Raw genomic sequence first — 23,798 nt, 5'->3', positions numbered from 1 at the left:
AACATCATATACCTAGGCGCCTTCAAGAAAATCACCAGGAAGTTGAGGTTGGTCCAAAATACCACCGCCGCCTCATCTTTGGCTTGAAGAAATGGGAACACATAACCCCTTTCTACCACAAGTTGCACTGGCTGCCGTTCGAATCCAGAGTTCTATTTAAGTTCTCATGCATCTGCCACAAAACAGTATTTGGTATGTCACCGGATTATCTTTATCCTCACTTCAACCTGAATTACAATAATAAGAGCTCCCGCAGAATAAATCTGTTCGCTTTTCCCTCATTGAAATCGTGTCATCTTAAAAGATTCTTCAAAAGAACCTTCTCTTTTCAAGCGGCCAAACTAAATTCATGGCTCGCCCAAATTTTACTTGATGCCTCTTCACATCTCAACTTTAGAAAACAGATCAAAACTCTACTTTTCAACAAACCAAATCCTTAACACACTCCTCCTCTTCCTTAACGTATTCCACCTCTTCCCTTCCCACTCTTTCAAGATTGTTGCTCCCTCCATTTAACTTATATGCATTGGCTTCCTTCTCTTAAATTCAATGTATTCTCTTACTGTATTCTCTTAATTATAAACCTATAACTAGTTTGACTTTACGATTGCTTTGTTATGTTCTTCAATTTCAACCGCATTCTGTGTATTTCATCTAACTGTTGTGAACCGCCTAGAACTCCCTGGGTACGGCGGTATACAAAAATAAAATTATTATTATTATTATTACTTCAGAAAATTACAAGCCATGGTATCGAGGGTGAAATACTCACGTGGATTAAAAACTGGCTGGAGCATAGGAAGCAGAGAGTGGAGGTAAATGGACAATACTCGGACTGGAAGAGTGTCACCAGTGGGGTGCCGCAGAGCTCGGTGCTTGGACCCATGCTCTTTAACATATTTATAAACGATCTGGACATAGGTACGACGAGCGAGGTGATTAAATTTGCGGACGATACGAAGTTATTCAGAGTAGTAAAGACACAGGGGGATTGCGAAGATCTGCAACGTGACATAATCAGGCTCGAGGAATGGGCATCGCCTTGGCAGATGAGGTTCAACATGGATAAGTGTAAAGTGATGCATGTCGGTAACAAAAATCTCATGCACGAATACAGGATGTCCGGGGTGGTACTTGTAGAGACCTCTCAGGAAAGGGACTTGGGAGTTCTGATAGACAAGTCGATGAAGCCGTCTACACAATGTGCGGCGGCGGCAAAAAGGGCAAACAGAATGCTAGGAATGATAAAGAAGGGGATCACAAACAGATCAGAGAAGATTATCATGCCGCTGTACTGGGCCATGGTACGCCCTCAACTGGAGTACTGCATCCAGCACTGGTCGCCATAGATGAAGAAGGACACGGTACTACTCGAAAGGGTCCAGAGAAGAGCGACTAAGATGGTTAAGGGGATGGAGGAGCTGCCGTATAGCGAAAGATTAGAGAAACTGAGCCTCTTCTCCCTCAAACAGAGGAGATTGAGAGGGGACATGATCAAAACATTCAAGGTACTGAAGGGGATAGACTTAGTAGATAAGGACAGGTTGTTCACCCTCTCTAAAGTTGAAAGGGGATAGTTTCTGTACAAACGTAAGGAAGTTCTTCTTCACCCAGAGAGTGGTAGAAAGCTGGAACGCTCTTCCAGAGGCTGTTATAGGGGAAAACACCCTCCAAGGATTCAAGACAAAGTTAGACAAGTTCCTGCTGAAAAAGAACGTGCGCTGGTGAGGCTAGTCTCAGTTAGGGTTCTGATCTTTGACCAGAGGGCCACCGCGTGAGCGGACTGCTGGGCATGATGGACCACTGGTCTGACCCAGCAGTGGCAATTCTTATGTTCTTAAGAAAGCAACCTCTGTGAGACAATGATATTGACTGAATCTAGGTGAGGTTGCTAAATAGAACTTGAGCCAAGACATCTTAGTGTGGATGGGCTATATGTGTATTTTTGGGGAAGATGGATGGATGGTTGGGTGTTATTTGTTAGTTGATTCTTTGCGTCGGGTGAATGTAATAGTTGGTAATAGGTGATGTCTAGTCTTGAGTTTATGGCTTGATGCCTATATCAGGCCTATGGTGATTTGGAGAACTACAGTAGGCAAGAGTGAGTGTTGCAATGTGAGCTTAGTTCAGGGGTGTCAAAGTCCCTCCTCGAGGGCTGCAATCTAGTCGGGTTTTCAGGATTTCCCCACTGAATATGCATGAGATCTATTTGCATACACTGCTTTCATTGTATGCTAATAGATCTCATGCATATTCATTGGGGAAATTCTGAAAACCTGACTGGATTGTGGCCTTCGAGGAGGGTCTTTGACACTCCTGGCTTAGTGGTTTCAGTGGAGCCTTGTGATCATTATGGGAGGAGTTTGGAGGAATGTGATTTGCAGAATGAGTGCAATGTTGAAGGATTGATGTTTTACCTGGATGATTTATGGAAGACTATATGAGAGGGATGGCTTTGGGGTAGGAGGGGTAATAGGGTGTTGAATGTTGAGGTGATGAATGTGGGCAACTGGAAAGGTTTTCTGTGATGTGCTTTATTTACAAACAATTTAATTATTGCTTGTTTTTAATATGTAACCCCGGTTATTCTAGGGACCCTCACAGTAGCAAATTATGGGCACAGTTTCAGGGAGGTAACACTGGCATGTAAGTTTAACTCTTTTATTTGTTCTGGGCTTCAGATCAGAAATATAAAAGAACTGGGAGTCTGTTGGCACCAAAATTCACTCTTTCCCCATGTTCTTCTCTACCTTCCTAATAAATCAATCTAGGCCTGGCTTTATTGTGAACTAAGGATTTACTGAAGGGCTTAAGGGGGTGTTGACAAAAATAAAATAATGGCAGACTGGAAAACTATCAAACAGTTAAATCACGCTTGGAATCTAAAACTCTTTCCCCCAAATACCTGATAGAACTGATCTCTGAGGGTTACTACCCATGTTTCCCCGAAAATAAGACCTACCTCGAAAATAAGCCCTAGCATGATTTTAGGGGTAGGTCTTAATATAACCCCTACCCCAAAAATAAGCCCTAGCTGAAGCGCTGGATTCGCCGGCAACAGCACTTCCCCCGTGCACCCTTCCCCCTGTGCACTTACCCCCCCCCCGCCAACCCTCCCATCTCCCCCTCCTCCGCCAATCGCGAGACCGATATACCATTACTTTCTTCCAAATGGCAGCATCGTGGCAGCAATCTAAACAAGCTGCTTTTGCGGCTTTCTCCCACCGTGGCATTCCTCTGCCGCATCACTGATGATGTCATCAGCAACGCGGTACACAGAACTCCTCGGCAGGAGAAAGCCGCGAAGTAGCCCATTTAGATTGCTGCCATGACGCTGCTGTTTGAAAGAAGGTAATGGTATGTTGGTCTCTTGAAAAGCACCTTATGCAAAAAGTTTTAAAATTCTGGATGGATTTGTGGCCTCTTAAGCACTTTTAAAAATTTGTATTGTGGCAGGATCATCCACATGGGAAAGAGGGGATGGAAGGGCTGGCGGAGGTTTTGGCAACAGAGCTATGCCTACAAATAAAAGCATTAGAAACCAGTGATTATAATTCAGTTCGGATGGGAAGGAGACCTGGAAGGGTCAGCGGGGGTTCGGCTGAGCGGTAGGAGGGGAGATAAAAAGATACTGTGGGTTTGTGATTGGGCATTGTTTTGCTGAAAATAAGACCTAGTGGGGGTTTTTGGCCCAAAATTAATATGACAGTGTCTTATTTTCGGGGAAACACGGTATATTTCTGAAATATGGCCCCAGCCTCGCCCCTATACAAACTGAGCCACTTTGTCTCCTTACCTCCCAGCCCCCACCCCCCTTTGGGATAGATACATCTCTGGTGGAGCCATGTCAATCGCAGTCTTATTGCAGGTACTGGTGGTCCAAGGGCAGGAGCTCTTTTTGCAAGCTGCTGGAGACTCGTTTGATGATAGCTGAAGGTCTCAGCTCTGCCGGAGGTCAGGTCTACATCTGGAGAGCCACCGAGCATACATGATGACATCACTGGGATGCACAGATGCCCTCTAGATGTGGCCCCAAGCTCAAGTAGAGCCAGGGTCTGTCCTGCCACCTCCAGCCAGCACCAAAAAAACCTCAAGCTGCTCACAACAGTTCATTGTGGTTGCCTGGCCCTCTATGGATTTGATCCTTTCTGGTCCAATTCTATGAACATATGCTGCATTCTCTTATCCATTTCCAAGATCAGTGGCTTCCTGCTACTTGCTACTTTTCAGTATTCCAGAGATTCTTCCTTTCTCTTTTGAAACTGGTGCACTTGCTTCTTTCTTCCCCAGGAATGCTGATTCAAGCAGATCCCACTATGCACCTCTTTGTGATTCAGTGGCTTAGCCATCCAAATAGTTCTTCCCCCTTCTTTATAGTACAATGGCAGGGAGAGCTAAGATAAATATTATATTGGGAGTATGGTTTTATGTCAGTCCCAGTTTCTGTCCAAAAGGAATCCCCTCTTAGCATGACCTGAAGAGAGCCCTCATTTCTTCAGGAAATTGGAGGGGTATAAATAGGTTATAGCACAATACTCTTGTAGATCCAGTAGAGATCTCTGTAAGGTAGAACCCTAGGTGTCTGTTGATTGATAAATGATAATTTAACATTCTGTGGAACATTTAAAACAATCTGTTCATTTGGTGATTATGAAAGCTTTTCTGGAAGTGAAGCCCAAAAGTACCTGTGTTCTTTAGTTAATGATTAATTCTCTTGGGACAGAACAAGACTTTTGTATGAGAGGAATATCCATTTTGTCAGACTGACATTGTAGTACTCTTTTTCCAGGAAAGAAAATGACAGGAATATCTCATGCCTCCACATAGTATCAAGGCTGGCACTAGCAGTTGGAGAGCTTGATGAACCCTAATCTTAGTACGGTATCTTTGAATGTCTTCACGATGCACAGTTCCAGATACACCAAGGAGAGAATAATTTGAGAAATCTGACTCTCTCGCTCTCTCTGTCCACTTCAGTGAGGACCTACCAGATTTTTCTGCAGATGAATCCTACAGTATATCTTCTGATCCTTCACCACCTGCTCCAAGCTGAATATCCCCACCTGAAAGCCTATCTTTTACTGGCTTTATCCGGCAAATAGGGTAGATGTGTGGCACAGTGGTTAGAGCTACAACCTCAGCACCCTGAGGTTGTGGGTTCAAATCCCATGCTGCTCCTTGTGACCCTGGACAAATCACCTAATCCCCCATTGTCCCAGGTACATTAGATAGAGTGTGAGCCCTCCAAGATAGATAGGAAAAAATGTTTGAGTACCTGAATATAAACAATTTAGGCTATAAGTGGTATATAAATACTTAAATAAAATAAAAATTAATGTAAAAGACCTCAATAACCTCATTAAAAAGAAAATAATACTTATGCCAACAGAGACTGAATGCACCCCTCCTCCTGCAAGAAATTCATATGGGGACTCTTTTACTAAAATGTGACAGTATTGAAGTCATTTTTATTTATTTATTTTTTTGATCAGCCCATCTGCTTATTCCTCCTAGCATTCTCCAGGGTGACTTGCAGGTCCGCCTCCACTCCAGGTGCACAGGGCTCTCACCAGCTGATTTCCTTGTGCTGAGGATGTCTTGCAGTCTATCTGCATATTCATCCCAGCATTCTGTGGGGTGACATGCAGGTCCACCCCCAATCCACTAAGAGCCTTCACTCTAGTTACCTAGGGCTCTCATTGGCCAATTTCCAAGTGCTGAGGAGGTTTTGCAGCCCATTCCTTCCAGCATTCTCCATGGTGACTCACAGTGGTCTACCTTGATTCACTTAGAGCCTCTGCTCCAGGTACCACGTGCCTAACAGCACATGACATACTCTTTCTTTTTCTATTTCCATTGTTTCATAAGTCATCTAATATAATAAAACCCTAAGTGCGCATGCGCTGTTGAAACATCGTGATTCCTGGCGCCATGAGGTGTGCTTCTGTGGCAGTATTCTACTTGACACCTCACGGCACCTGCGGTAGCTGGAGGCGCGTGTGGAGGCTGGAGGAGCGTGCGGAGGCTGGAGGCGCGTGAGTGTGCAGCTCTTTCAATGACGGTCGGCTTCAGGCGCATGCGGCTGTGTTTGGCAGACCAGAAGGAGTTGCGGTTGCAGTGGTGGTTTGACAACAGCGGCATTGCGCCTAGAGGACCAGCAGGAGAGTGGCGGTTGCGGTGGCAGTTTGACAACGGCGCCGCTGGCAGTTTGTCTCCTGTTAGTAGGGGCTGGAGAGTGTCGGTTGTAGTGCTGCTTTTCTTAGAAGAAGGGCAGGATGGTGTGCAGCGGCTGCTATAAGGTAAAAAATAACCATGCTGATTAAAAAAAAAAAAATACTACTGCTCAGGGAAGTGGAGAGGGAGAGGGAAAGGGGGCTGCTTTGGAGGGAGGGGTGTGCTGGGAGGCAGACAGACAAAAGGGGGCCAGAAGAGACAGAGAAATACTGACAGGGGGCCAAGGAGAGAGACAGGGGGCCAGGCAGAGAGATAGGGAGACAGACAGAAAGACAGACAGGGGGCCAGGCAGAAAGACACTAAGGACATAGGAAGGAGGCACTGAGGCCACTGAGGGCATAGAAGGCACTGATGGCACTAAGGACATAGGAAGAAGGCACTGAGGGCACTGAGGACATAGAAGGCACTGACGGCACTAAGGACATAGGAAGGAGGCACTGAGGGCACTAAGGACATAGGATGGGACACTATGGACATAGGAAGGGGGGCCACGGAGAGACAGGCAGGCATTGCCCAACAGAAATACAGGCAGTCAGGGAGACAGAGAGAGAAAGAAAGACAGACAGACAGTAGGCCAGGGGGAGACACAGCCAGAAATAATGACAGACAGATAGACAGCGTCTAAGGAGAGAGGGACAAAGGAAAATAAAACCCAGACAGACAGACATCTACTCTAGCACTCGTTAATGTAACGGGCTTAAACACTAGTATACACATAAAGCAGTAATTAGGGGCACAGTCATTAGTTATGCAGTTGTCCAAATAAGGGATAAAGACATTGTAAAGCTTGAAGGCCAGATGAGGACCTTGGAGCATGCCTATATGAGCAATAATGCTTTTGCCTCCCTGCCCAATTGCAGCATTTAAAATATTACAATGCTATATTGATGTAACAGGCTGGTACTTTAGTAACAATCTACTATAATAAAACGCTAAGCGCATGCGCACTCTTACCTGCATGATCCGTGATCCGTAGGTCCCTGGCCGGCAGGAGTGTGCACGTGTGCTTAGCTGTGCCCGGCCTCCCTTCTCTCCATCTCGCGCAGTCCTCCATCCAGTAAATACGGCCCTACAGGCCGAAGTTTATTTTTAAGTTAAAAGCCGCTGCGACGGCTCCTCTCACAAGCCGCACCTGCGTCGGAGAAAGCTTCTGACACAGGTGGCGATCGTGAGAGAAGCCACCGCATTGAGGCTCAAACTAATCCTGCAGGCTAGACCGCGGGAAGGGAAGGGGGGGTTGGGGGAAATGCTGTTGCTGCTGCTGCACAGGGACATGGAGGGGAAGAGAAATACCGCTGTAGCTGCTGCACAGAGAAGTGGAGAGGGAAATACTGCTGCTATTGCTGCACAGGTAAGTGGGGTGGGGGGAGGGAAATGCTGTTGCACAGGGAAATGGAGGGGGAGGGAATGCTGCTGCGGCTGCTGCACAGGGAAGTGGGGTGAGGGGGAAATGCTGCTACACAGGGAAATGGAGGGGGAGATAATGCTGCTGTGGCTGCTGCACAGGGAAGTGGGGGGAAAGAAATGCTGTTGCTGCATAGGGGCAGGGAGAGAGACAGATAGAAAGACAGACAGTGGGAGGGAGGGAGACAGAAAGAAAGGAATAAAGACACAGGGGCAGGGAGAGAGACAGAAAAACAGACAGACAAAGGGGTCAGGGAGAGAGACAGAAAGAAAGACAGCGGGAGGGAGAGAGACAGAAAGACAGACAGACATATATTCTAGCACCCGTTAATGTAACAGGCTTAAAGACTAGTAATAATAATAATCAGGGATTTTCTATCCTGTCTTAGCCTTTAGTTCATGATGGTTTACAAATGAAACCTTTGGTAACTGAATTTATATTCTATAGCAGCCAAAGTCATTGTCACTTAGAACAAAATCTTTGAAAATACACAGTAAATAACCTTTCCATGGCTTCTGAAATGCCAGGTAATTTTGTTCTAACCTAATTATAATTGGCAATGAATTCTATAAACCTGGAAGAACTGAGCTAAAAATATATTATTTTTTCTGGATAAAATCAAACAAGTAAAAGAGGGATAAAGCCAAACAAATAAAAGAGGAAGAAGAAATTCAAACTTGTCAACTTGGATTAACTCTTTAGATTTAAGGCCAGATCTAACCACCTGCAAGGATACATTGTATGTAGGATAATTTCCATATAATAGTTTAAAAACAAATCATAAAATTTTAAACTCAATATGGGCAGTAACAGGAAGCCAATTCAAATGCTTCAGAAGTGGAAATCATTCTACCTAAAGTTAAATAAAATGATCTTAACAGCTGTGTTCTGCAAAAGTTGCATTCTGGACAACAATGGCTTAGAACAACCCAAATATAAAGAATTGCAGTAATCCAATTTCAAAATATAAATTGCATAGACTATCTTCTGTAAATCATTTAAGGAAAAAAAATCCTGAAATTTTCCCAGAAAGCATAATTTTATAAACACAGCAACTGGGCAATGAATCTACAATTCTTCTTCCAAAAAAGAATCCAGTCCAAAAATGAATCCAACCAGACCCTCAAACTACAAAAACTACAGTCTAAAGGGAAATCCCACACTCTATCCCCTACACCTAGAATATCACTTCAGCACTGTGGGTAAAAATAATGTGATGCTTGACAACATCCAACAATCTCTACCTCATAGAATCTCAAAGATTCTATAATGTATCTCTGCTGCATGCATACACTGCACTAAACTGTATCTCCACAAATTGTACTATAAGTCGCCTTGAACCTTTTTAGACATAATGCAACTCATAAGTCCTAGATTAGATTAGAATTGTCCCTATGTTCAGAATGAGCAGTCAGCATTGGTGTTAAATATATTGGGGCCTGTGGCAGAAGTTTGAGAGCAAGAGGGTCCAAGTCTACCAACAGGTTGTGCCATCTTCGCTATAGGCAAGATTGAGGCTTCCTGTGGCATGGGGCTAAGGATTGTTCCTTTGGTTGCACCCCACTTCCTCAAAACTGGCCCTGTGGGCAATAATGAAACATTTCCAGTGTTTTTATGTGTATTAAATTTGATATTAATATATGAGTTAGTCAAGTGTGTATTCAAGTTTCTATTGAGTTTATTTGTAACACTTGTTGTAACACAAAAAAATGAATAAAGATTTACAAACAGTGTTTTTATGTGTGGAAAAGACTTCATTACCCTCTTTATGATTATTTCCTTGGGTTGAGATTGCTATTGCAGCAACCCATCCAGTCCTGGTCACCCTGGGAAATTAAAGCAAGAGTCATAGAGAATTATACTGTAGTTATGGGTTTGTTGGACACAACCACCCGATCTAGTTTTCCTGCAAAACTGTCACTTTTGAAAGGTATGTTTTAAAAGCAATATATCAAAGGTACAGAGATGTCTGTGTGATTAAATATAGGGGTTTTTTTTCTACAGCTGGGTGTCCATTTTTTCTTTTTAGAAAAAACTAGTACTGTATATTGGTAGTTGTCAGGCAGCAATGGAATGAAATGAGTTGAACTTTCAATTATCAGCAGAGCTCACTGGGACAAAGGGGCTGATCTCTTTGGTGTCTAGAAAAATCTTTCCTCATGTTTTTCCCTATCTGGCTAGCACCATTATTTGTTTCCATGGTGAATAAACGAGCAGTTCCTGACACCACTTGGAAAAGTCAGCACTGACGTACTTTGCCAAGCAGCAAACCATGCGCCCTCATGTATTCTATTTGTGTCTTGTTACTGGGAAATTCTGAGCATTAATTTAAATATGCATTCTTTGGTATAAGTGAATCTGTAGTGTATGCCTGTTACTGCATGCATTTGTGGTGTTAATAATAATGAAGGTTATGCTTAAGAATGTAGATATCCTTTAACATTACAAGTGATAACGAATCTGGAGGAGAAAATTAGAGCAATCTGTTTTTCAGCTGACTGGGAAAAATTCTGCTTGTTTGTACATCCCCCATGGTTTCCTCCTAGTTTGCTGTTTCCCTAGCTAATCTGTATTCATTTAAAATGAGTACTGAGGGTACCATCAACATGCATTCCTAGAGAATGACATGCCCAGATTCACAGTGAAACCAGCTTGTTTCCTGTGAATCTGGGCACCTGCTAGATAAATGCATTCAATTCCAAACTCTAACTAACCTTCTGAGCACCAATATCTGTCTTATTATTCCCTCTGTAATTCTTCTACCTCATTGAATCGCAAACTGCGTGTTGCAGCGAGATTCCAGGTGTGTCGCCAGGGATTGAAGGACACATGATGTATAAGAGTTTTATTTCTGGTGCCGGTACCTCTCCTCCTTTCCACCCCCACATGAACCTCATCTCATTTTCCCTGAGTTCGGGGTCGAACCTGGAGGGACTCAGAGCATGCACAAATGTCGATACAATGACATCACGCGCATGCGTGCATGCATGCAATGGTATCATCTTGACGTTCGTGCATGCTCAGAGGCCCTCCAGACACAGCCTCAAGCTCAGGAAAAACGAAATAAGGTTCTTGTGGGGCAAGGCGGGGGGTGAAATGGGACTTGGTTGTTGGTGTGCCACAGAAAAAAACATTTGCTCCATAAGTATGTCAGAGCAAAAATTATGTTTGCGGTACACTGCCCTATCTACTAAGCACCAATATCTGTCTTTCCCTCTGTAATTCCCTCACCTGAGCACAGTGTATTGATGCACCTTCTTGTCCAGTTTGTTGTGTTGACTAGATTGTAAGCTCTTTTGAGCATAAGAACATAAGAGTTGCCGCTGCTGGGTCAGACCAGTGGTCCATCATGCCCAGAAGTCCGCTCATACGGCAGCCTCTTTGGTCAAAGACCAGCGCCCTGAGACCAGTCCTACCAACGTACGTCCTTGTTCAGTAGGAATTTGTCTAACTTTGTCTTGAATCCCTGGAGGATGTTTTCCTCTATGACAGCCTCCGGGAGAGCGTTCCAGTTTTCCACTATTCTCTGGGTGAAGAAGAACTTCCTTACATTTGTACGGAATCTATCCCCTTTCAACTTTAAAGAGTTCCCCCTCGTTCTCCCTACCTTGGGGTGCCTTGAATGTTTTGATCATGTCCCCTCTCAATCTCCTCTGTTCAAGGGAGAAAAGGCCCAGTTTCTCTAATCTTTCGCTGTACGGCTCCTCCAACTCCTTAACCATCTTAGTTGCTCTTCTCAGGACCCTTTCGAGTAGTACCGTGTCTTTCTTCATGTACAGCAGTGGTCTCAAACTCGCGGCCCGGGGGCCACATGCGGCCCGCCAAATACTATTTTGAGGCCCTCGGTATGTTTATCATAATCACAAAAGTAAAATAAAAGTTTCTTGATCATATGTCTTTTTAGCTAAAAAGAGTTTTACCTCATGCAAAATTGTCATTTATTTAATAAGACATTAACTATTTTTTCTGAGGCCCTCCAAGTACCGACAAATCCAAAATGTGGCTCTGCAAAGGGTTTGAGTTTGAGACCACTGATGTACAGCGACCAGTGCTGTACGCAGTACTCTAGGTGAGGACGCACCATGGCCCCTACAGCGGCAAGATAACCTTCTCCGATCTGTTCGTGATCATTCCTAGCATTCTGTCTGCCCTTTTCGCAGCTGCCGTACATTGTGTAGACGGCTTCATCGACTTGTATATCAGAACTCCCAAGTCCCTTTCCTGGGAGGTCTCTCCAAGTACCGCCCCGGACATCCTGTACTCGTGCTTGAGATTTTTGATTCCGAGCAAGGACTGTCTCTTCTATGTTTTGATATACATCGCTGTGTATGCCTAGTAGCACTGTAGAAATTAGTAGTAGTAGTAATATAAATGGAAGATGGGCTCAAAATGAATTACTGAGTGCAGTGTATACTCAAGAATTCCAGCTCTTCATCCATGACTTTTACTTCCATTACTGAAATTTGTATCGTGATTTGCATAAAATTAAAGCATCAACAATTCCCTATCAAGCCCATCAGTAGGCTATATATTGAAACATAAGAACAATAGAGGACATCATGAAATCCTTCTCTCTTGACAGATGAAATGCATTGATGCTTATAAATAGCAGATGTCAGTTTAAGAGTAAACTGCTGAAAGGCAGAGATGTGATGTAGCAGCTATCAAACCACTGCTTGTGGCATGAGCATCGAAATGATTCTAAACCTAGCTATGGTGTAATTGGTATGAAATTGCTGTAACAACATAGCCAACAGAAAGCATTAAGCTACAAAAAACAGACTTGCTATGTAGTTGCTCTGAGGTTCTATTGGAAAAAAAATACCATGGTGGAACCTTTTATCGTATCTGACCATCTCTGAAGAAAGATGACTAAGGTTTTAATGTATTCTGTTAAAGCAAACAATTTGTAGTACAGCAATCCAAACCCCATCCTATTATGTGAAAAAAAACTGCTTGTGGACCCATGATATGAAATATTGGCCATTCTCAACACTTTTTCTCGGAGACTGTCACCTATGACAAATTTATAGCATGTACTTTGGCACTACTTCTACTAATCATTTCTATAGCGCTACAAGTTAAAATGAGTAGATATTGTTGATTGATTCTTTTGATGCTTTTAGTAACGTCTCTTTTTTTTTTTTTTTTTGGTCCCCTTTGACACCTTTGATGTGTTGCTGCCTGGATATAGTGGTACAGCCAATGATGAAATGTGCAATTTATACATTATGTATTACATGGAAGCTGCACATGCCACTTCTTTCATGAACTGCGTACAGGATGGCAGACCAGAGCTATTCAAGAACATCCCAGAAGAGGCAAATATTCCGATTCCAGTAAAGCCTGATATAATGATGCATCATGGACACCACCATGCAGGTAAATAATTTATTCCAATTGTTATAATATCAAATATAAGCATAAATATAATCAGAGATAAATTTAGAGATGGCAAAATGAATCCTAGAAATTGGACTCACATGATACACCATCAGTACTATTTAATATTTGTGTTACAGAATTATGATTAATACCAGCAGAATGTGAATGATGCCATATCCCCTAATAGGAGCATGGAAGAACATTTGTATGACAGAGATAGGGGTACTCTCACAATGTCAGCACTAGAGAATGACATGAGAGCAAATTTTTCCCTGTCCACGCAGGAACTCAATTTCCCCGTCCCTTCCCCGTGAGATTTGTCGCTATCCCTGTCCAATTCCTGTAAGCTCTGCCTTAACTGCACAAGCCTCAAACACACAGAGGGGCATAATCGAAAGGGATGTCTAAATCCGTTTAAGTCCATCCCATAAGACGTCCAAAATAAAAAAAACAGCCTAAGACACATTTTCGAAAGATACGTCCAAATTTTTTTTCGTTTCGAAAATCGTCTAGTTATACGTCCTGCCAATCTGATCGTCCAAGCCGCCAAATCGTCTATCTTTATACCACATTTCCGTCCAACTTTCCGTCCAAGTCCAAACCGCCTAGAACAAGCCCTGTTGGATGTGGGAGGGGTCTGCAAAGTGATGGACAGCACACCCAGACATGCCACCTAAATAGTGGGGTACCTTACAGGGCACTGCTGTGAACTTCACAAAAAGGGTGCCATGTCTTCTCCTCCCTACAGCTCCCTTATAAGTCATGATGAGCCCCCCCAAACCACCACCAGAATCCCCTAAACCCACTTATCTACCACCCCAATAGCCCTTAAGGCTGTAGGAGCCACTTATATGCCAGTACAAAAGGGTTTGGGGGTGTATAGGGGAGTGCACATGTTTCAGTATCAATGCAGTGATTACAGGGCCTTATGGGCATGGGACCTCCTCTCTAAGGGTACCTAACCCACCCCAAGACGACTTAAGCTGCCTCTGGGCTGGACGACTAGGCTTTCCTATGCCAGGCGGCCAGGTGATGATGGTCTGGAGGCTGAATTTTAAAGTTATGATTAAAATTTTTATGGGGGTGGGGGGGTTGGTGATCACTGGGGTAGTGTGTGGGGGTCTATGTTTGCAGTGCTTATCTGGTGTGTTTAGGTGGGTTTTTGTGACTTAGACCATGTTTTACATGGTCTAAGTCACAACGTCCAAATTCTGTCTAGGCTCTGTTGTAAAACTTTTGGTTATAAATGCTGTACGACTAAGTCTAAGTCGGCCTACATCCCGCCCTCGACACGCCTCCCAAAATACTCCATTTAGCTTTGGTCGTTCAGCGGCACTATGAAGGCCTAGGTCATTTAAAATACATCCAAAACCCGTTTTTAATATCGGCACTTGGACGTTTTTGAGAAATGTTCGTCCAAGTGCCGACTTAGGCCGGTTTGTGGATGGTTTTCTCTTTCGATTATGAGCCCCTTATGATTTTAAAATGTTTTGAAACTTGTGCAGATGAGGATGGAATTTGCAGGAACGGGGCAGGGACAGGAAAAGAACTCTCAGGGATGGGATGGAAAAATGAGTTCCTGCAGGGACGGGGAAAAATTTGTCCCTGTGACATTCTCTAGTCAGCACAATACAAATGGAACATGTTAATAAGCATGCATTAAAGTAACACAGACATGATGCTAGCACTGTTCATACAATACAGTGAAACAGTTTAACAACCAAATATATTCAGGGTGGTGAACCTTTTTTTATGGTAACTATAATCAGGAAAAGGTGAGATTCATGTATGCTTTATTATGTACGTAAACTTGTAACCTGTTCTGAGCTATTCTGGGAGGACGGGATATAAATCCAAATAAATAAATGGATGAATATTTGCTGCTTCTATTTGAGTTCTACTCCCCTCCTCCCCCCAAAGCAGAATAACAACTTGCTTAATCACTGTTATAAAGCAAGTAAGATGCATAAAGTGAGAGCAAGGTATATCAAGATCCAAAATAAACATGAATGTACTGATGCCACTTTGAAGAAGAAAAATTGTGAAGAAAATATAGCAATGGGCCATTTGAACCGCATTAGCCAAATGGTCCTTTTTTACTGACAACTACTATGACACTTTGCTGGATTCTGCTGTACTTTTATGGAAAAGGCTTCTCTTATCTATCCACAGTTGTAGTCCAAAGGCATATGAGTGGGTTATTCTTTATTCGCAAATTTGTAGAAGGCATCATCTACCTTTTTCTCTCAGTTCTGCCTTATGCATCTCTGGGCCGTGTCCCAACTTTTCAATTTTTTCCTTCTACAAGTGAGTTGGAAGATGTCTTTCTCTCTGGTCTGAATTCAATTTTTTATTTTCAGGTCTTCATCTAAACTCTGAGGCTTGCGGTGGTCTCCACATGCAAATTCTTGGCAAAGTTTGTATTGGTGGCTCTGGGCAGAGTCACTGGAAAAAGGCTTGCCGGTCTGCATATCCTCTTGGGTGACCCTGACAACAGATGACAGCCTTGGGGGTTAGCACCCAAGAAAAAGATCTGAACCTTATGCCCAATGTGTGACAGTGGCCCAAAAAGCAAACAAAATACTAGGAGTTTTTTTAAAAAGGAATGGTTAACAAGACTAAGAATGTTATAATGCCTCTGTATCACTCCATAATGTGACCTCACCTGGAGTATTGCATTCATTTCTGGTTTCCTTATCTCAAGAAATATATAGCGGCACTAGAAAAGTTTCAAAGAAGAGCAATCAAGATGATAAAGAGGATGGAACTCCTCTTGTATGAGGAAAGACTAAAAAGGTTAGGGCTCTTCAACTTGAAAAAGAAACTGCTGAGGGAAGATATGATTGAAGTCTACAAACTCCTGAGTGGAGTAGAACGGGTACAAGTGGATCGTTTTTTCACTCCGTCAAAAATTATAAAGACTAGGGGACACTTGATGAAGTTACAAGGAAACACTTTAAAAAATTTTCACTCAGATAATAGTTAAGATCTGGAATGTGTTGCCAGAGGTTTTGGTAAGAGTGGTTATCATAGCTGGTGTTAAGAAAGATTTGGACAATTTCCTGTAGAAAAAGTTCATAGTCTGTTATTGAGACAGCCATGGGGAAGCCACTGCTTGCCCTAGATGGGTAGCATGGAATATTGTCACTGTGTTTTTGCAAGGTATTAGTGACCTGGATTGGCCACCGTGAGGACGGGCTACTGGGCTTGATGGACAATTAGTCTGACCAAGTAAGGCTATTCTTATGTTCTTATAGTTGGGGGGGGGGCAGTCATTGCAAGGGTCACCCAGTTCTGGGCTGATGGTCACCCTTGCAGAGGAAGTGGTCTTCTAGCTGCTTGGAGCTGTGAACCATTCATCTGGCCCTATAAATGTTGGAGAACTTCCTAGAAGGTAAAGCGGGCCAGGTTATCATGGACAATGCCACGGTGGTTACCTACATCAACAAGTAGGGAGTGACAGGGGAAGCAGCCTCCTGTCACTGGCTTCTGACGGGGCTTTGTTTTTCTTTTTTCTTTTTTTTATGGCACAGATATTTTGTGAGTATTACACACACAAAATATCTGTCCCATAAAAAAATTTTCTAATCCCTACCGTCAGCCCTCCCCTAATGACCCCCGACAAATGCGGCAACCCACAAATGGGAGAAGGGATGCCCACTCCCTCCTGCCATGAAGAACCTACCTTCGTCCCTTCCAAAACAGCAGGAGCGATGCCCACTCTCTCCTGCCATGAAGAACCTATCCTCCCCCCATTCCTCCTTTTTTCTGACGACACTGGGTCTTAGACGTCTCCCAGGTGCATCATGTGATGCACGGGGAGGGGCCTAAGGCCCTGATTGGCTCCCTTGGGAGGGGCCTGAGGCATCTGAGCTAATCAGGGACTTCCTTAGGAAGGAGCCTAAGGAAGTCCCTGATTGGCATCTGAACCAATTAGGGCCTAAGGCTCAGTATCGTCGGAAAAAAGGAGCAGGTGTTTTAAGTACCTCCTGCTCCCAACGTTAAGGTAAGAGTTACAGGGCACAGGGCGGGGAGGGGTCCTCTGGTGGCAGGAGGGAGTGGGCATCCCACCTGCCGTTTGTGGGTCGCCACATTTGTCGGGAGGGAGGCATGCATTTGTTGGGGGTTATTGGGGGAGGGCTGGTAGTAGGGGATTTAATTATTATTTTTTTTTAATGGGACAGATATTTTGTGTGTCCCAGGGAGTCTGGAATATATTTCAGCGTTGATGGTGGCAGGATCCACAGAGATAAGTGTTACCTTTCATGCAGAAAAAGTTTTAGTTACAGTACATATATAAATGATCCTCTATTAGTAATTGGTTTAATAAGAATAAAAATTTAGTATAAACAAAGGGCACAAGGGATAGGGAAATGTAGATGTGGTGGGCATAAATGATTATAAAGTGATACAAGACGGGGACTTGACATGATATATACATCATAAGAGGTTCTGAAGATTGGCGTCTGTATTATTATGATATGTCCACCAGTATATTTAATTATGTAATAATAATAATAACTTTATTTATCCCAGGACAAGCAGGCAGGTATTCTCACATATGGGTGACATCATTGACAGAGCCCAAATGCATCCGCCTCACAAGCAGACTTGCTTGAAGAAACTTGAACTTTCGAGTCGCCCGCACCGCGCATGCGCGAGTGCCTTCCTGCCCAGCGCAGGGTGCATCGCCTCAGTTCTCAGTTTTCCGCGGAGCCAAGAAGTCCATCTTTGACTCTCTGCGTTTAACTTCGTTCCTTTGTGCCTTCTCTGAACCGTGGTTTGTATTTTTTTCTTCACGAATCGCTGTTCTTATTTTCTTTCTTTTATTTTTGGTAAAAAAAATAATAATAATTTTCTTCTTCCATCCGTTTTTCGGGACAGGCTACTCGGCCGCAGCCCGAGGGCTTCGATCTTGCAGCGGCTATTTTTCCTTCTATGTCCCGGCCTGCCATGGGCTTCAAGAGGTGTAGCAAGTGTCAGCGTGCGATCTCACGGACCCTCACGGACACTGTCTCAAGTGCCTTGGGCCGAAACATCATCCTAGGTCATGCCTGCCTTGCCAAACACTTCAGCCTCATACTTTCAAGCGTTGTTGTCTTTTGGTGGACAAGCACTTCAAGATGGAATCTTCTACTGATCCCTCGACTTCGAAGGTGTCCTCGGCCTTGACTCCCACCGAGGGCCCTCCTGCACCTATTGCTTCCACCTCGAGCCTCATCAGACCTTCGTCTTTTGCAGCGGCTCTTACTTCGATGTCATCTGCTGTATCTTCCCCTGTTTCCTCAGCAGTCGGTTCCACCGGTAGTGATTAAAGTGTCTAAGACTCCCAGGTCGAAGCACACTCACAATACCTCAAAGGAACCTCCAGTCAAAGCAGGTGGTCCGGTTTCAGACGCGGATCCATCCTTGCCGGCTTCTTTCCAGACCATGTTAGAGAAGCAGTTTCTTCAGTTCTTTACTAACATGGGACCCAAACTGCTTCCTCTTATCCAGCCTGGGCATTAAGCAGACTCCCGCGAGGTCGAGCAGCTTACTTTGCCCCAGTCTGAACTTACAAACTCTTTGAAGGGAGCAGAGTCTCTGCGAGTGTCTGGTCTGGCATCCAAGCATGTGAAGCAAGGAGCAGATTCTTTGCAAGTGTGTCGACAGGAATCCTCACACTCTATACAAGGAGCAGAGCCTTTGGGAGTGCATCAAGGTTCCTCCACCAAGCCTCTGGAGTTTTGATCTACAGCCTCTAGTCCTATTCATCCACTGGCATCGGCTGCTTTCGTCTCCGAGGCAAAGTCTCCTCAATCCTCAAGATCTGATTCCAGACACAGTTCTCACCAACTTTCGAGGCCTGGTCAAGTTGAAGAACGATCATACCACCATGATTCTAATTGCTCCTCGGTGGCCAAGACAACCTTGGTACTCCCTTCTACTTCAACTCAGCAGCAGGGAGCCATACCTTCTACCTGTTTTTCCTTCTCTGCTTTCACAGAGTCAAGGATCTCTGCTTCATCCCAACCTGCAGTCTCTACACCTGACAGCTTGGTACCTTTCAACATAACCCCTCTTCAGTTTTCTCAATCTGTAAGAGATGTTTTGGAAGCTTCTAGGAAGCCTACCACTAGACAATGCTATCACCAAAAGTGGACTAGATTTTCTACGTGCTGTTTTTCTCATCATAAGGAGCCTCAACATTCCTCCTTATCTTCTGTTTTGGACTACCTTTTGCACTTATCCAATTCTGGCCTCAAGTCTACATCGATCCGAATCCATCTCAGTGCAATTGTAGGTTTCCATCAGCCTATTGAAGGCAAACCCCTCTCTGCTCATCCTGTGGTTTCCAAATTCATGAAAGGGCTCTTCAATGTCAAACCTCCTTTCAAACCACCTCCTGTGGTTTGGGACCTCAATGTTGTCCTTACTCAACTAATGAAGCCTGCATTTGAACCAATTGATAAGGCTCATCTGAAGTATCTCACTTGGAAAGTGGTGTTTCTCATTGCCCTCACTTCTGCTCGAAGAGTCAGTGAGCTGCAAGCTTTAGTTGCTGACCCACCATTCATGGTGTTCCATCATGACAAAGTGGTTCTTCGTACTCATCCTAAATTCCTCCCTAAAGTGGTCTCAGAATTTCATCTCAACCAATCCATTGTTCTTCCAGTGTTTTTTCCAAAGCCTCATTCTCACCCTGGAGAATCAGCTCTTCATACTCTGGACTGTAAACGTGCTTTGGCCTTGTACTTGGAATGCACCAAACCACACAGAACTGCTCCTCAACTTTTTGACTCCTTTGATCCAAATAAGTTGGGACATCCTATTTCTAAGCGTACCATCTTCAACTGGATGGCAGCTTGCATCTCATTCTGCTATGCCCAGGCTGGATTACCTTTTCACAGTAAAGTCACAGCCCCATAAAGTCAGAGCTATGGCAGCTTCAGTAGCTTTCCTCAGATCTACACCTATTGAGGAAATTTGTAGAGCTGCTACTTGGTCCTCGGTTCATACCTTTACTTCTCACTATTGTCGGATACTTTCTCCAGATGGGATGGACAGTTTGGCCAAACAGTATTACAAAATTTATTCTCCTAAATTGCCAACACTCCCACCATCCCATTCTGGTTAGCTTAGAGGTCACCCATATGTGAGAATACCTGCCTGCTTGTCCTGGGGTAAAGCACAGTTACTTACCGTAACAGGTGTTATCCAGGGACAGCAGGCAGCTATTCTCACAACCCACCCACCTCCCCTGGTTGGCTTTTCTGCTAGCTATCTGAACTGAGGAGACATGCCCTGCACTGGGCGGGAAGGCACTCGCGCGGTGCGGGCGACTCGAAACTTCGAGTTTCTTCAAGCAAGTCTGCTTGTGAGGTGTCCGCATCCGGGCTCCATCGATGACGTCACCCATATATGAAAATAGCTGCCTGCTGTTCCTGGATAACACCTGTTACGATAAGTAACTGTGCTTTTTGTATACCACAATACCACAAGCAGTTCAGAGCGGTTTACAGAGGAAGAGACTGTACACAGACAGTGATGTTACAGAGAACAAGTTTCTAGTTACATTGGTAAGCCAGGAGTAGCTAGGTCTATCCGGAAGTGTTTCAGAGAAGTTACAAGGCAGGAAGGAGTCAGAGGAATTTGTCAGAGGTTTTAATTGATTTCCTGAAGGATTGGTAGGAGGGTGAGTTGGAAATGAGGGTGGTTAGACATTTATTCCATTTGCCTGCTTGAAATGACAGTGATCTATCAAGGAATCTCTTGTAGATACAGCCTTTCGGAGAGGGGAAGGCGAACAGATAGGCATTAAGTGTGCAAGTGGTGCCTGGAAATTCAAAATGATGCGAGAGGTAGATTGGAGATAAACCGGTTATGGTTTTGAAGCAGAGGCAGGCAAACTTGAAGATGACTCTTGCCTCCATCGGCAGCCACTGTAGTTTTCTGTAGTACGGGCTTACATGATTGGATTTTTTGAGATCATAGATGAGACGGACGGCTGTATTCTGAATGATTCTCAGTCGTTTGGTGATTTTTTTGAAGGAACCCAAGTATATAATATTGCAATAATCTAAGGTGCTTAAGATTAGGGATTGAACCAGCAATCGAAAAGAGAGGAAGTCAAAATAGTGTTTGATGGTTTCCAGAGGGTGCCAAAGCATTTATTAACTTGGGCGTTAGTATGGTCTTCAAAAGACAGGCATCGGTCTAGGATGACTCCAAGGATTTTGATGGTAGAGTTGATTGGGTAAGTTAACCCGTTTAATTTCAAGGAGGTGTTCATTAGTTTGTGGTTTGGACTTGCGAGGAAAAGCTTGTTTTTTTTCTGGGTTCAGTTTTAGTTTGAATTGAGTAGTTCATTGTTCTACCCTAGTAAGGATAGATGAGGTGAGTTGTTCTGTCTCTTGTATCAGTGAGGTTATGGGAATGATGATTGTAATGTCATCTGCATATATGTACAATTTCAATTTTAAATCAGATAACATATGTCCCAGAGGTACCATGTAGACATTGAATAGAGAAGGGGATAGAGGGGAACCCTGTGGGACTCCGCAGAGGTTACACCAGAAATGGGAAAAGGCTCCTTCACTGTGGACCTGGTAAGTGCGGTTTTTTAATAAGCCCATAAACCAGGTTAGGACCTGTCCAGAGATGCCAATAGAATCAAGGCATCTGAGCAAAACGTCATGGTCGACAAGGTCAAAAGCACTGCTCAAGTCAAACTGAAGTACCAGTGCGCTTTTTCCCAGGGAGAATAGATGGAGGAGGTAGTCTGTCAGTGAGGCTAAGACTGTTTCCGTGCTGTAATTTGTGCAAAATCCTGATTGAGGGTCATGTAGAATGTTGAACTTCTCTAAGTATGTCATGAGATCAAGGTTAACTAGGCCTTCCATTAGTTTGAGGAAAGAGGTATGTTGACAATGGGTCTGTAGTTGGCAACCGAAGTGACTGGCTCCTTGGAGTTTTTGATAATAGAAGTTATGAGAATGTGACCGAGTTCCAATGGGAAGTATATGCTCAAAGGGAAGATGTAAAGTTGTTTCATTAGAGGAGATAAGGAGAGAGTGATGTTTAGAAATAGCTGTTAGAGTTTGGCATGATGACAAATGATGTTTAACTTAAAAGATTTGCTCTATACAAAATTATTTTTTGATCATCTTTGAGACTCATCTTTTGCTGCTATAGGTTTGGTTATGGGTTAGATATAGTGAAGGCTGAAATCTTCCGCAATTTTGATGGTAACACAGTTATCGACAGGTCTACAGCAGTCGGGTTTTAGGATCGTAAAACCCGATGCAAAATAGCCAAGCAATGTAAGGGAATCAATCGCTTGGCTATTTTGCATGGGGTTTTACTAATTTGCATGGCCTGATCGAAAAATGGGCGATCGACGGGAAAAACACGCAGTGGGACGTTTTGTGAACTGGGTCAGTTAGCAGCGATCGTTGCTAAACCTGTAAAAACAGGTTTAGCGACAATCACTGACTTGACTTTAGTGAATCGGGGCCTAAGGCTTCTAGTTCCAGGTGAGTTCGTGCAGCTATTGCTTCAGCATATATTGGGTGTTGTACACTACCACCAATCACTTTGCGAACACACTCTGAGGGGTATGGTTTCTTCATGAGCAGAGTCCCGGGCAGTGTCGCCAGAGGAAATTTGTAGGGCGGCTACATTGTCCACCCTCCATACTTTCATGAACTTCTACAGGGTGGAGTATGAAAGGACTCCGCTTTTGGGTCCTTAATGCCCACAGTAGGCTCATCTGCTCCACCCTAGACTCAGGACTACTTTGGTATATTCCACTGGTTCAAGACTCACATGTCTTTTGCACTAGAAGGGAATGCAGTATAATCTAATTACTAATAACTGGTGTTAACGGTAAAATTAAAATGTCTTAACCATAAATGCTGCTGAATATTGCTGGATGGCCAACTTAGTGGGGTTTAACCAGGCAAGAGCCTCTCCTGCCTGTTTTTGGAATCTTTTGAATACGAGGTCTTTTTTTTAAGTCGTTATTCATTTTTAAAACTTTCAACAAGTGTAACATAAGATACAATCATTTTATACTTTAACATCACTTAATATATCATCAAAGTTTAACTCACATCAAATATCCCTCCCCCTTATATCCAACAATTGTACTTAAGCATAATAAATCATAAAATATTCCCTCTCCCTCTCCCCACCCTGGATGTGTATGAACAAAGGGAGAAAATAATATTCATTCTGTACAATATTTTGTTAATGGCTCCCAAACATCCCTAAATTTCTTAAAATGCCCCTGCTGTATGGCTATTACCCATTCCATTTTAAAGATTTGGCATAATAAATTTCACCAAAAATTATAATTCAGCCAATCCCAATTTTTCTAATTTTTCATAATTTGCTGTATGGCAACCCCTGTCATGATGAGCATAAGTTTATTATTATTAGAAGAGATTTGACTCTTGGCTCTCATGGAAATACCAAATAACACAGTATCATATGATAATGCCACCGGATTTTCCAGTAGATTATTCACTTGGCCCCAAATGGACAATAGAATAGTAAATGATCTAATGTCCCAGCTTCGAGATGACAGTGCCAGCACCTATTAGACTTAGAGCTATCTAATTTCTGTAAACGAACTGGGGTCCAAACTGCTCTATGTAAAAAAAAAAAAAAAAACAAGTTTGTCTCATAGATGCCGACGCCGTACATCTCATCCTCCAAGCCTAAATTTGTGGTCATTGAGACACAGTAATTTGATGCTTTATCTCAATGCTCCAAATGTCACACAGACCAG

The 23,798-nt window shown here is 43.5% G+C and overlaps 1 protein-coding gene across 5 annotated transcripts in view; it reads left to right on the top strand.

The window, feature by feature from the left end:
• PAM (peptidylglycine alpha-amidating monooxygenase) overlaps positions 1–23,798 on the top strand; it is a 616,313-nt gene that overhangs the window by 363,672 nt on the left and 228,843 nt on the right. For all 5 annotated transcript variants that reach the window (XM_033929183.1, XM_033929181.1, XM_033929180.1 and 2 more), the window contains one exon: positions 12,834–13,021. In XM_033929183.1, the coding sequence (XP_033785074.1) occupies positions 12,834–13,021 (188 nt within the window). The remainder of the gene's footprint in view (positions 1–12,833; positions 13,022–23,798) is intronic.

Source organism: Geotrypetes seraphini, chromosome 1 (assembly GCF_902459505.1).
Source record: "Geotrypetes seraphini chromosome 1, aGeoSer1.1, whole genome shotgun sequence".
NCBI lineage: Eukaryota > Metazoa > Chordata > Amphibia > Gymnophiona > Dermophiidae > Geotrypetes > Geotrypetes seraphini.
The sequence above is the reverse complement of the archived record's forward strand: the minus strand, read 5'-3'. Positions and strand labels throughout refer to the sequence as shown.